Here is a 15,328-nt window from a genome sequence, read left to right on the forward strand (position 1 = left end):
TGGCCATATGCCTAACAATAAGTGTCTGCCAAAGCAATTTTAGCCAGCTTAAAAAAAAGAAGAAAAAAAGCCAGGTGCTCTTTTTTCCAGCTGAGACACTTTAGTTGCTATGATGATACGGCACATGCCAGGCAGTAATGTGCATCAACATGTAATCTCATTTTGAAGAGTATTTTGATTATAAACACGCAGAAACCAACAATATTAACTTCTCCATTGTTGTTCAGTCGTTGTACAAGTAAGATGGTTGGTTGGTGTAGTATTTGTCCCGCCCCTCCTCCACTGTGATTGGGCGGTAGGTGAAAATTGACAGTGACGAGTACAGCATTTTACCCAAAGTTGAACTAATTTCACCTCTCAGCTAATAATATTTATTTCTCAGCAGAAATAAATAAACAAATACAAATAAAAATACAGGGCAAACAAACTCGTTAAATATTATCAAAATGGAGTGTCATCAATTAAGAACACAGAACTTTTGGATGTTTTACACACAATTTACACGTGGTAGGGAGCAGGTTTACATTTCTTTCATACCAACTAACATTTTGAAAATATGAAAATGTTCATGAATCCGAAAATTCATGTCAGAACGTCTTTACAAATGATTTACACAAATTTTTTATCTGCTTGTGTGTCGTGAATAAGGCCCAATGAGCGTAAACAACGTATAGAGTTCTCTTTCTAACATTCGTTCGGTATCTCACTATGGGAACGCCTCTGGGCGTGACCGATCGCGGAAGCACCAATTACACCACGTCTGCCAATTATGGCAGACCAATCGCTGCAGCGATTAGGGAGTCCCGCCTCCCTGTATGTAAACCGCAGCTACCTGCCGTTTCGTCATTCTCGCTCTCGTCCCCGTGGAAGATTTCGGAAGCTGTCCAGTTTCTTGACGGAGCAGAGAGGTAACGTCCCTAACGCAATCAATTTCTTGAGTTGTTGAGTGACTTCGTCGCTTAAGAGTGCGATAACTAACGTGTCAAGACAAGTTTTCCTGCTCTTAAGTAAAAAAGAAAAGAAAAGAAAGCTCTCTATCGCAGCACAGCTCCGTACTAGTTGTCACGTTGTGGTGTAACTTACCGTACGAAGAGAGTGCAAGCTCTATCATGGCTACCGCGATAGATCCAGAGAGCCCCGGAGGAAAGGGTCATTCTCCGCACCCCTGTGCTTGTGGAATGTGGATTTCTGCTAGGGATGCACACAGCTTCTGCATCTCCTGTCTGGGCACTAAACATGCTCAGGCAGCGCTGTCCAGCCCCGAGGGCTGCCCGCACTGTGCTACATTCCCGACTACAATCCGAGAAAGAAGATTCCGCGTGGCAGTCGCGGGAAAATCGGACCCTTGCCTCTCTGGTCAACCCAGAGTGGAACTTATGGATTGTCCTCAGACCACCAGCTCATGGGCAGAAATGATGGAGAAGGTGGCACCCGTCCTTCCCCCGCTGTTTGATGACCCGTTAGCGGGAGAGGAAGATGACGATGACGAGGTATTGTCGAACATCCTCGAGGACGAGGAGGACGACGAGGAAGATGCCATTCTTACCCCGAACCAGTTCACCCTCCCCTGTACAGGTGGACACGGATTTAATTGAGGTCTGTCGCAGGGCCGCGGCGAGATTGTATATCGACTGGCCTTCTCAACAAGCAGGTCAAGGGGCTGAAAGAGACCTGTATGATGGAAAGAGGCTCCCGTCACGTCTCCCACCAACCAGGCAGTTAATTCCAGCCATCCCGGCCTGTGTTGCTGAGATAAAAAAGTTTTGGGACAAGCACTTTTTCACATCGAGTGCCCGTCAAGGGTTTCTCAAGGCTGGATGTTCAGGGAATGGACGATCTAGGGATGGCAGATCCTCCCCCTGTGGAAACATCGGTAGTGAATCATTTGCACCCGAGCCGCAGGGCGGCACTCTCTTCAACCGGAGCCTTGCTGCGTCACAAGGCATTCGCCCCAAGAGCAGCCTCAACCGGAGAGTGCGTGTCTCACCAGAATGCGCGAGCGCTCTGTCACTGTCTGTCATCCTTTCTCAGGACAGGATGTCCTCTAGGTCCTATTGTACTGAGAAAAGTGGTGACGACAGATGCATCTCTCACAGGCTGGGGCGCAGTGTTCGAGGGCAGAGAGAGGCACATCAATTTTCTAGAGCTACTGACAGTGTTTCTAGCTCTGAGACAGTTTGTGCATTTTCTCAAAAATCATCACGTATTGGTCAGGACAGACAATACAACGGTGATTGCCTACATAAATCGGCAGGGAGGAGTTCGTTCTCACATGCTTCACATGTTAGCTAAGAGACTAATAATGTGGAGCAGCAGGTCTCTCCCCTCATTACGCACGACACATGTCCCGGGAGTAATGAACAGGGGAGCAGATCTACTATCCAGAGGGAATCCTCTGTACGGGGAGTGGAGATTCCACCCCCAGGTGATCCTCATGTTATGGGAGAGATTCGGCCAGGCTGCCGTAGATCTCTACGCATTGCGCACTGTCCCCTGTTCTTCTCTCTGGCCGGCGACGATGCACCATTGGGTGTGGATGCGCTAGCCCACGAGTGGCCAGACGTGTTGCTATACGCGTTCCCATCGTTGAGCTTGATCGAGCCGACATTACGGAGGGTTCAGGAATGCAGACATGTGATGATTCTGATCGTGCCTTACTGGCCGAGGAGACTGTGCAACTGCTCTACCACCGGCCATGGCCGCTACCAACGCGCAGGGATCTTCTCTCACAAGCAAGGGGGGAAATATTCCATCCCTCCCCTCAGAAACTAGCTCTCTGGGCCTGGCCCGTGAGAGGGTGAATCTGAGCACAGGCGGGTTACCTCCGAGGGTTATTGAGACGATTCAGAACGCGAGGGCTGCTTCGACACGTTATATAATCTCAAATGGGGAGTTTTCGAGGAATGGTGCGCAGATATTGTTCCTTTCCTGTGTTCTGTTTCTGACGTGCTGTGTTTCCTTCAGGACCTCCTGGATAAAGGCAGAGCTTTTTCCACGGTTAAGGTTTATCTGTCTGCTATCTCGGCATGTCATATGGGGATTGATTCAGGCACTATAGGCCAACACCCCCTTATCTGTTGATTCATGAGAGGTGCACGCAGATTGCACCCAGTATCAAAGCCACTGGTCCCACTATGGGATTTGTCTGTGGTCCTGAACGCGCTCTCAAAACCCCCTTTCGAGCCCATTGATAAGATGGACTTAAAGCTGCTCGCTTTAAAGATGGCTCTACTACTCGCTTTTACAACAGCAAAGAGGGTGAGTGAGCTGCATGGTCTATCAGTTCACCCCTCATGTATGAGGTTCGCTCCGGGTGGTCAAAGAGTACTTGTTAGAACTAACCCGGCGTTCGTGCCCAAGGTATACGATCACGCGGATAGAGTAAGATCAGTGGACTTGTTGGCTTTTCATCCTCTTCCTTTTTCATCTCCAGAGGAGGAGAGGCAAAACTGTTTATGTCCGGTTCGTACGCTGTATATGTATGTACAGAGAACCCACACACTGCGTAAGAGCAATCAGCTGTTTGTCTCGTGGGCTGACTCTTACAAGGGAAAACCTATCTCCCGTCAACGCCTTTCCCACTGGGTGGTAGAGGCTATCGTGTTATGTTTCGTATGTGTTTTGTTGTCACGGCTACATAAACAAATGTCCGCACACAGGAAGACGGATGTTATGGTAATATTTTACATGTATTTTAATCACAAAAACAAACGTTTGCATCAAGTGAAAGCATCAGGCACATCGGCTACCTACATAATAAGCTGTTTTAAATTTAAAATGTTAAATGCCTTATCGCGCTGATATGACCGAGCCCGACCCGAACCCGAACATCATTTCTAAATATCTGTCCGAACCCTGCCCGGCCCGTCGGGTACTGGCGGGTCCCGTCAGGCTCGGGTCGGGTATCCATCCTCTATCTCACAACATTGCCCTCCTTACCTTTTCGCACGGAGAAGAGATATGCGGATAATGACGAAACGGCAGGTCGCTGCGCTGCAGCGATTGGTCTGCCATGATTGGCAGAAGTGGTGTATTAGTGCTTCCGCGATCGGTCACGCCCAGAGTCGTTCCCATAGTGAGATACCTCACTTCATGTTATCAGCGAACCTGGGTTACGTCAGTAACCTAATCGCTCTTAAGCCTGGAACACACCAAGCCGACGGTCGGCCGTCGGGCAGTTTTTGTGCGTCGGCCGAAATTGGTCCTCGTTGGCTTAATTTCAGCCGATTTGACATGTTAAATCGGTGTCTGGCTGTCGGTGAAAAAGGGGAACTCTGATTGGCTGTTCAGCTTACTGAACGACTCAGTGCATGAGAATAACAGCAAAACAGCGAGCAAAGAAGTCAAAACGGTACAGATAGAAGGCTGTTCTAATGTTACGTCATCTTACCTGAGTGTTCCTTGAATATTTCAATATCAAAATGAGCGGAGTGGAATAAAGAAAGTGTTTAGCAGGATTGATAATCAAAATGGTAATCACACACTGCTTTGTGTACGGTTTGTGTATCTGCAGCCTGCAGCGTCTGTTTCCCTTTTTGAATGACGAATATATCTGCAGAAATAGCTGTCACATTTAAATGCAGGCGCACTCTAGCTGACAGTCGGCAGTAGTTCTCTCGGTGTGTTCAAGCGCAGCTTTTTACCCCGACGCGAGGCGACAACACAGTCGGCTTTCATCAGCGCTAGTTCGTCGGCATTGGCTTGGTGTGTTCCAGGCTTTACTTGTACCACCTGACTGCTGCAGATTCATTTAGCCGTTGATAGTGTTAACATAGAAACGCATAACTCTGAGTGATGATGTGAACAGCTGTTTTGGTTGAGGAGGAACTGTAAAAGTCTGCTGTTTGTTTGCGGTGCTCTGTGACTCTGTCTACAACTCTGCATAGCCTTACGTAACGCGCTGATGACATGTGATGTCTGTGCGAGCAGGGTGCGTGTGGGTATGGAAATACATATGTTGACAGGCAGGCAGGAAATCATATGGAACTAAATGCAATGATTGGATGAACCTTTATTTTCCCCTTAGACTTCCACAGAAGATGCAGTAAATGTACGTTTTAATATTTATTTTATAACTTTTATTGATTGCTATCAGGATGTGAAGAGAGTTTCAACCAATATAAAAAAATGCCTAACTTTAAGTACATCTCATTTGATTATTTTCTCTTTGTATTATGTTGGATGGATGCCAACCAAAAAATCTATAAAAACCAATGGTACCGTTAGTCTCACATTATAATTTACAGTTGAATTAATAAAAAACAAAATAGTAAAACTTTATAGCCCTTAAATGCACATCTGTGATCGCACATCACTTGATTTTTTACATTGTCTTGTGTCAGACAGCTTTGATCTAGGTGATATGAATGAGTTTTTATTAGCTGAAAGACAGATATTGAGACAGCATGTCTGTAATTTGTTTTATGGATCTGCTGCTAGTTATTATAATGAGGTAATACAAGCCACAGTCAAAAAGGCTGTCCAGAAATGGACCAAAAGTGAGACCACTAAGTGGTCATATGTACTGGCATAGTTCCCAGGACGCTCAGTTTTATGGCTGCATTACTGCAGAATAAAGGTTACTCTATCTGTGCCTTCTTTTTGCAATCCCCATTTGCTCTGCAACATAATTGAGTCACCAGTGTTAGATTTCAGGACTCTAATGTAGCCCACAGACCATATAAATTGCATCTGAATTTTAAATGATTACTGCAAGTCATTATAATGGATCCTACTGGTCAAGAATATTGTGTACTAGGAAGAAGCAAGACATTGTGGCATTATAAATGTATGCTGCTTACTCAACATAAATCTACATAAAAAGGAGGGTGTCTATTGTTGATAATAATCAGAAGAATGTGCCCAACCAAGTTGATTGTAATTTCCAAAAGTGTTAAAAAATCAGCTTAGGAAATCACCCATTCACATATCTAAATTTGGTCAGTCCAGTCGAGTCTGCCTTTTGCAGATTGTGCTTTAAAGTCGGCATGAAATCAAAACTGACCTTATTTACTTTGTTAGCGGATATTACTAGTCTTGTGGTGAACAATTAATCCGTGCAAGTTAATACACGGAAAAAAATTGTTTGCCGAAGTTATCTTTAATCAAAGTTTGAAAGGTTACTTCCGGGTCTGGAATGGTTCTTTGGTAACACTGTAAAATACGGATCCTTCGTTAATTAATAACTACACAGGAACAAATGAGTAACACAATGTTAACAATTTAGTAACTACAGTTAACTAACAAGTAACTCTGATTAACGAATTAGTAATTAATAGCACACAGATTTAAGTGGTAGTTCACTATTAACTAATCAATAACTACTATTTTTTTAATACTTCCCAGAGAACTACTGAAATTTTTACAGATTTAAGTGGTAGTTCACTAATAACTAATCAATAACTACTATTTTTCAATACTTCCCAGAGAAATAATGAAAAAATTTCACAATTCATGCAAAACTTAATAACTAATGCAGGAAAAATTACTAGCACTAGATTAACATTACTGCTAGATACTGTACACTAATTATAAATATGTAATAGCGTAGCAGACTTATGATTTGGGAAAGCTGTCAATAATTAGCCTATGCACTGCTGTCTTTTAGAGAACTATTCATAAACTAAATAATTTTTAAGAATTGTTTTTATAAATGCACTTGTCTGGAACACTTACCCTGTGGCCGATTTTCCGGCATTCCTCTGGACTGGCTTTGAATAACTAGACTCATCATGGTGAGTACTGGAACATACTGAGTCATCAGCCATCCAAATACCAGTTATTTTATTATTTAACCTACTTCTCAAAAGTGTTTTTATGTATGTCTCTTTGCTCATATGTATATATATATATATATAAATATGTGTATATATATCCTGTGAATGATTAGATGATTCTACCCTTTCGGGTTGGCTCTTCATTAGTAACTACAGCATGGAATCATGATAACTAGTAATGACTCAAGTGTTAATGCATACTTCTATAGGAATTATTAATTATTTGGATGCGTATTCTAAAGTGAAGATCATGTTAACTAACTAGTAATGACTCAAGTGTTAATGCATACTTCTATAGGAACTACTAATTATTTGGATCCGTATTCAAAAGTGAAGATCATGTTAACTAACTAGTAATGGCTCAAGTGTTAATGCATAATTCTAAAGAAATTTTCTAAAAGTATAATATTTAAAAGTTCACAAACAATATCTCATACGCTTGAAATGACTTGTGTTTGGTATTCCTATAGAAGTATGTAGTAACACTTGAGTCATTACTAGTTAGTTAACATGATCTTCACTTTAGAATACAGATCCAAATAATTAGTAATTCCTATAGAAGTATGTAGTAACACTTGTACACTAGTTACACATTATTTCTCTGGGAAGTATTGAAAAATAGTAGTTATTGATTAGTTATTAGTGAACTACCACTTAAATCTGTGTGCTATTAATTACTAATTCGTTAATCAGAGTTACTTGTTAGTTAACTGTAGTTACTAGATTGTTAACATTGTGTTACTCATTTGTTCCTGTGTAGTTATTCATTAACGAAGGATCCGTATTTTAAAGTGTTACCGGTTCTTTTTCTGATGACACAGGCTTGACGGCTTGGGTTGGATAATCGCTTAACCACTCCCCTCAAACCGTTAGTCTGCTATGGGCGAGAGATGGAGAGGAGGAGCGCTAAAGTAAAACTTTTTTGTTTTACTCTGTTAACCCTCTGTTCAATATTCAAAACCCAAAACAAAACCCTCTGTTCAATATTCACTCGGAAATGCGTCACAACACTTGAGAAAAGTTGTTTGCAACTTCCGGTTCACGCGGACTTTAAAGGCTTAATTTAACTTAAATTTAAGTTAAATTTAAGTTAAATTTGACTTGAAATTCTGAACTGGAAACAATGCCCCCTTGAAAAAAAAACAAAAAGTCAAGTCAAAAACTTTCAAAATAAAGTAAGATGAATAAATGTTGTTATACATCATGCTAAAGGTATATCATTTTGAATCAGTCTCTGTAACCAGTTGGCACCCAAGGTGTTTGATACTACACATGTCCTATGCTTTGCACTTCACTGTACATACACCAAAAGCACCCTTTATTGCAGCATAGCCCATTGCTTTCAATGTGAAACCTTTGCCATCAATATATGTTAAAGGTATGCTGTTCAATTTGATTAGTACCGGTAGTGATTTTTCAGTTACATTACACTATTATGTCGATTTTTTTGAGCACCTAACTCAAAACCCCAGCTGTAAATCTAACCGTTTCTTAACAGTATAAAATATGTAACAGTCAGATTACAAAAATTACAAATGTTTCAAGGCCAAACAATAGTTTTGTATGAGAATTTAGATTTAATCATCATCCCCATTATAACATGCAAATCCTACACAAATTAAAAAATTCCCGCATGTAGAAATGTTACGACAGGTGTAATGTGAAATGCCATTTGATCTAATGGGTCTTGTAACCTGTTGTGATGCTAAAGTTCAGATTTTTCTTTTGAATTGTGTTTTTTAATTTGCTAAATTGCGTATACTTCAAGGGTAATTTCTAATACTTGTTTAATTTGTTTAAACATTTTGTATTATTATTGTGACTCTACTTGTATCTGCCTGTTCCTGGTTTATATTGTTAAGACATGGTTAGGTTATGGGAAGGTTTGGGGTTAGGCAATCATAAAGATCTGTAAAATGTTAAATATATAAAAAATATGTATTTCCTAATTTTCTCGACCAGCTAATTAAATCCATAGATTAACATTTAAAAAAATATATATATATATTATTAAAGACTGTCTATTCTAACTCTATCGTCGTGTGCTCATCCACACAGCCACAATTTGTGACATGCATACTGTTTATCTTTGTTTTTATTTACCAAACTATAAGCTTTATAAGATGAGCTTTAAGCCATCGAAACAAAACACATTTGAACAAAAAGTGGCTAAACAATCTTGAATTTCAAATCAAGCACTGAATTTGACTACTGGATTCATTACTACTTGGTTTGTTTTGGGCATCCTGATACAGCAACATTAGCTCAATGTTTTGCTTAATTTGTTTGTTTGACCAATGGCAGATGGAGTGTTCATGAGACCTGTTTGAAAAACAGCTCTCCAGAAATAGAACTGGAATAATGACAAAGCCTAAAAGTGTAAAACACTGCAACGAATAATAAAATACAGTACTGTGCTTCATAACTCTGGTAATAAGTGTGATTCCCAGTGAAAAGATAATTGATGGTGGCATGCAGTGTTAGGGTAACTCATTACAAGTAACTTGAGTTACGTAATCAGATTACTTTTTCAAGTAACTGTAAAGTAACACATTACTTTTTCAATTTACAACAAAATATCTAAGTTACTTTTTTAAATCATTAATGCTAGTTACTTTTTCATTGACTGACAGCTCTCCTGTCCCCATGTTGAGAGAAATAAAGTGAGGCGCTGTGTGAACATGATGGTTATTTTAGTTTTAGACTAAATGTGAACATGCATTTACTCATCTCACTTGCACGAAATCATTCAGTATTTCTGAAAATGACTAAAACCAGTAAAATGAAATATCAGAATTTTACGCTAAACTTTTATAATTAACTATATTAAATTACTCAAAAATACTTTATGTATTTAATCTCACTTTATTAACCAATGTCTTTGCTGCTAACCGTAAATTATATAATTCAACCATTCTAAAAAGCTAAAATTATGTATTTTAGATTAGATTTAGAAATAAGAGGGTTGAACTTCCTTCTCCTGTATCTTATTGGTCTTTAATCCAGAATGGCAGCAGAGATGAAAAGCTTGTTTGAGCGGCGCCCTCTACTGTAAATATAATTTAAAGGTGTAAATAATAATTTCCTTCAGCCTGAGGTTTGTTCATTTCACTTTTGGCGTGAAAGGGCCTAAACATTTGGCAAAAATATAACAAATTACTAACAAAAGCTAAATGTAATGTAACACAAGTAATTAACACATGTAACAAAAGTAATGTAACACATTACTTTTCATAAAAAGTAACTAAGTAACACAATTAGTTACTTTTTGGGGTAGTAATGCAATATTGTAATGCACTACTTTTAAAAGTAACTTTCCCCAACACTGATGGCAAGTAAACAATAAATGTCATGACAAAACTGTTGATGATGGTACACAGGGCTCTCTTCTTCTGTGGATGTACACTTTTCCCAGAAGGATTGATTTTCCTCAGAGCTAAAAAAACTGATATCACAAAAACCAATGATAGGCAGGGAAATAAACAGAGGTGCACTCCCTAAAATAGTGAACTAGATCCAGGAATAGCAGGCTGCTAATGATCCAAAACCAATTATAAAAATGAGACTATCACAGAGATTACCTTCCTAATCATGGCACTTCTCTTGCTGGTCGTGTAGATGATGGGATGAACGAACCACAGCAAAATAATAATCCACGAAGAGAGGTCTGCCAGAAATGGTTAGTGAGTATATGAAATGACAAAACTATTGAAGTTATATGTTGTGCCAGACCATGTCATTGAAGACACTAAATGGTAGGAAAGTTCACACTGAACGATTTTAGGCCCGATTTTCACTCGCCAACAGGTTTTGTGAGATCGCCGACAAATGAACGAAATCATAGGCAACTCGGTGCTTGTTCACGTGAGTGACAATCACGCAGTGTGCTCAGGTAAAGGACTAGATGCCTTTAGTCCGGGGAGGAGTTATGTTCGGGGAGGAGTTATTGTCACATGCCTGTCCTTTCTTGTGCTGCATATGATTGTTTTGTTATTTTGGGCCATGTGCTCGTTTCATTGTCTGATCCCTCCTCCTTGTTATCTGATTATTATTTGAGTTCATCCACCTGTTCCCTCCTGATTAGTTTTCCTTTTTAAGTACCCTCTTGTTTGCAGTCTGTGTCGGTACGTTGTCTAATGTTTCCCATTCCCCGTGATTCTCCAGTACGTTTCAGGTTCTGTTTTTTTAATTTTTTAATTTATTAGTTATGTTTTCCCCCTCGTAGGTTTTGTTTTGTGTTTGTTATATTTAGTAAAATAAATGTCATTCTCCTGCACTTGAGTCCTCGCACCTTTTTGCATTGTACCAGCCGTGACATAACGTACCGACCACATGAGGACTCAGCGGAGAAGAGGCGCGCAACCAGTCTCCTGTTCGCAATGGGAGCGGATGCTCCAATTTAAGGAGCTAGTCTCCCTCCGTCAGCAGGGGACGGAGGTGAGAGAGTTCAGCCGGAGGTTCAGTAGCGCAGCTGAGGGGCTGAACCTTGGCGAGGAGGCTCGTAAGGATTTATTTAATCATGCGTTTGACGAGCCAATGGACTGGCTGATCCGAAGAGCATTTGATTGGGTCAGTTTTGAGGCGATGGTGGAGGGTCTTATTCGCCATCGGGAGAAAATTGCCAGGGAGGTGGTCCCCAGTACGGTGGTCCTAGTGCCGGTGGTCCTAGTGCCAGTGGTCCCAGTACTGGTGGTGGTCCCAGTACCGGCGGTAGTCACAGTACCGGTGGTCCCGAGTCCGGTGGTCTCGAGGCGGGTAGTCCGGAGACGGTAGAGGAAATGAAAGGCCTTTTGTTCTCTTTTTTGCTGCAAATCAGCGCACAGACAATTTGGATCGCACATCTTGCAGGCTATCTTTTTAAATTACAATTTCACTCTCACGCACACACTCGTGTTCTTCCGTTTTTTTTCTTATCACTTCTCGCGTGTGTTTGATTAGAAAATATTCTAAGAACCATTACATTTTTTTTGACAATTTTAAAAAAATACATTTTAAACCTGCACTGCAATGAGATCTACAATATCATTTTAGTTAGCATGAATTTGTAGTTTGAAATCTACTAAATTTGCTAATTCACATTTCAACAATTTATATTTAGGCAAGGCAAGTTTATTTATATAGCACATTTCATACACAGTGGTAATTCAAAGTGCTTTACATAGAAGAAATTAAAATAATTACATAAATAATAAAAGGAATAATTAAAACAGTTTAGAAAATAAAATACAGTGCAAACAGTCGGACGAACAGTGGCACAGTGCTCATTCAAATGCAAAGCTAAACAGTGGTAATTCAAAGTGCTTTACATAGAAGAAATTAAAATAATCTAAAGAAATAAGAATAATTAAAACCCTATCTGAGATGGAAGTGATTGAGCAGGTTTGTGGTGCCACTGGACCTACAATCCAGGGATGTCCTCTGCTGGGGTGGTGTCTCACACCAGTATTGCCCAGTGGGTCCCCACCGAGCACGTTTCACTTTTGCTGTTTTAAACAAACAGCGAACCTTTATACTCTCCGTAGTATAGCTATTTAAAGGAATTAAAAATGTTTGTCTTACCTCAATGAAGTCTTGTAAGTCTCATGATAACGTATGAATGAGAGACTGTGAAAAGCAACAAGCTTTGGCTGTGAGGGATATGGCTCACAGGTGTGTACATTAATAATTCAAATTCTTTCAGATGTTTTAAATATGGAGTTTCTATATCACTAAAAAAAAAACCTGTCAAAAATGTTTGTACTGCATACAAGTATAATTATGATCCATCAATCAATTTATGTTTATTTTAGTCCATGTTTATTGTTAAGTATATCCAACAAAATATGTTATGCTTATCCCCTTTTAATTACAAAACAAGCTAATACTGTGAGGGATTTGTGAATAAATTCTTTTTTTTACGATCATTGATCATGGTGGAACTGCTTATAATGGATAGCTACTTAAAACACTTAAAACCACCTTTAAATGTAGGTGACAAAATCTGACACACCATATGGTATATACTTATAATTATATGCATTGTGAAATCAAACCATGCAAAAATGTGCCTTTATGATTTCAAGTTAAACTCTTAAATAACATTGTCAACCCATACAAAATTACTTCATAACTAAGTTAAGGGGAAAGATGGTCTTGTTTTGGGATCATCCATTTCAACAACCCAACTTAATTTTTTCTACCAATTTGTGTATGTTGAACTGGCTTGTACTGTGTAGATACTGTATTTACAGCAGGCATAATGACATAGTATGAAACTGTGAAACAAACATTCAAATAGAGTAGTTTGTTTCAAAATTCAGTTTTGTACTGTGCCCAATAAAATAATATCTGATGGTGGCAGGTAAACAGTAAGTCATGACAAAACTGTTAATGATTGTGCGCAGAGCTTTTTTTCTTCTGTGGATTGTCTGAAGGATCGTTTTTTCTCAAAGCTTGAAAAACTGAGATATCACAAAAACAAATGACAAACATGGAAATAAACAGGGGCATATATGCAAAAGCAGTTGCAAACATACAAGAATTGGAAGCTGCAAGTGATCCGAAACACACTATAAACACCCAGACTATCACAAAGATTACCTTCCTAATCATGGCACTTCTCTTGTTGGTCATGTAGATGGTGGGATGAACCACAGCAAAATTATAATCTCCACAGACACAAGCCATGAAGAGAGGTCTGCTAGAAATGGTTAGTGAATATATGGAATACATTTTGTGAATATATTTTGTTTTTAGAATTTATAGTATTTATATAGAAGTGAATTTATATTTTACGTATATGGTTAGTTTACTAGTTTTGCTAATTTTTTCGTTTATAAATAATCATAAACCAATAATATTGACAGACAACTCTTTACTATCTAACTCTGCACATGCATGTTTGCTGAGTAAAAGAAAATGTGGACAAATGTTTGGAAGAGGGGTGTTGTTTGTTTTATCCTTAACTTTTTGTTTTATCTGTTAACTCTTTTTGTATTGAACTGTTGGGTGGCATATGTGGCTCAGTGGGTTGCACTGATGCTTCACGGAATCAAGGTCTCACTTTGTGTCCTGGCTGAGCCAGAATTCCTTTCTGTGTAGAGTTTACATGTTCTTCCCAAGTTGGCTTGGGTTTCGAGAACTCTATTTCCCCCCACAATCCAAAGACATGCAGAACAGGGGAATTGTGTGTCGGTATCTAGTAGTTTACTGAGAGTATACTGCAGTGTACGTTACAAACTTAAATGTATAACTAGTAAACGTCTCGGTTATGTATGTAACCCTAGTTCCCTAAAGAGTGCGTCAAAACTCTGTGGGAACGCCTCTGCGTGATTGTGTCATGAAGCACATATGAAATCAGTCAAATGGAGTGACGAAACGTCATGTGACGTCATCGACCAGGAAACTATAAAGCACACCTGAACCAAACAGCGTCAGCTTCTGACAGGCTGTAGCAAGTTGATCACCGGTATTCGGTAAGGACTAGCCTGCCGCATTACAAACATCTTGGAGGGAAACTCCTGACAGTAATGCTTTGGAAGCAGCCATACTCCTAGTGGCTGACTGGCAGACTCATAAGCAAGTGAGATGGCCTCGAACACCCACTTGCTCATCCTCTGCTTAGATGCCGGGCATCTTTTTCTGGGTGCCCCAAAGCAAACAAACAGTTGTTCAGACTTTCTCCACTGTTCTGTGGATGTTAGCATCTAATGGTGCGTTCACACCGTACGCGAATAGCGCGTCAGGCGCACGTGATTTCAATGTTAAGTCAATGCAAAGAAATATCCTGCGGCGCGAATGAGGCGTAGAGTGCGGCGCGGTAGACGAGAATACGCCTCATTCGCGCGTCAATTTTATAGTGCTTTTTGTGCATTCACGCGTTTGACGCGAATTCGCGTCTGCCGCCCGAGTTGAAAAATCTGAAATTCTGCGTCAATTCGCGCCGCGTTAACCAATCAGGAGCCTGCTTGCTTCACGTGACGTAGCATAACAAACTCCTGCTCGAAGTCACTCATTCAACATGGAGGAGAAACTAATTTTAGCTGTGAGTGATCACCCGGAATTATATGACTCAAGTTCATACTTTTATACAGACAGGAACAAAAAGGACTTCGCTTGGAAGAAGATAAGTGAGGAGATTGTACAACCTGGTAATGGTAAATGGTAAATGGACTGCATTTATATAGCGCTTTCATAGACCCAATGGCCACCAAAGCGCTTTACATTTTGCCTCACATTCAACCATTCATACACCGACCCAATGGTAAGTTGTAAAATATACAAATTTCACTTTTGTGTCACGTTATTGACCTACTAACTCGCTAGTAAGCTGCCGTGCTGCTAGTTTACAACTATTTAAATGATCTATCAACATCAGACATCTTGTAAAAAGATGGCCGGCAAAGGGTCGAAACTTTTACCTCTGACGCGTGTAAATTCCACTTCAAATGTATGTTTTTACACGCGTCAATTTCGCTCTTGACGCACGAATGGACACAAAGTGATCAAGCGTATAACTAGACGCGGCAGGCGCGAATTTGACGCGCTATTCGCGTCCGGTGTGAATGCACAGT

At 40.1% G+C, this 15,328-nt stretch overlaps 1 protein-coding gene across 6 annotated transcripts in view; it reads left to right on the forward strand.

Moving 5' to 3' along the window:
- Window positions 1-15,328, forward strand: part of adcy2a (adenylate cyclase 2a) — a 126,030-nt gene that overhangs the window by 40,484 nt on the left and 70,218 nt on the right. The window contains exon 3 of one of the 6 annotated variants that reach the window (XM_079625832.1): window positions 13,393-13,464. The exons of the other annotated variants lie outside the window; for them this stretch is intronic. Within the exon in view, the coding sequence (XP_079481958.1) occupies window positions 13,441-13,464 (24 nt within the window). The 5' untranslated portion in view covers window positions 13,393-13,440. The remainder of the gene's footprint in view (window positions 1-13,392; window positions 13,465-15,328) is intronic. 6 annotated transcript variants of the gene reach the window in all.

Source organism: Phoxinus phoxinus, assembly GCF_949152265.1.
Source record: "Phoxinus phoxinus genome assembly, chromosome: 10".
NCBI lineage: Eukaryota > Metazoa > Chordata > Actinopteri > Cypriniformes > Leuciscidae > Phoxinus > Phoxinus phoxinus.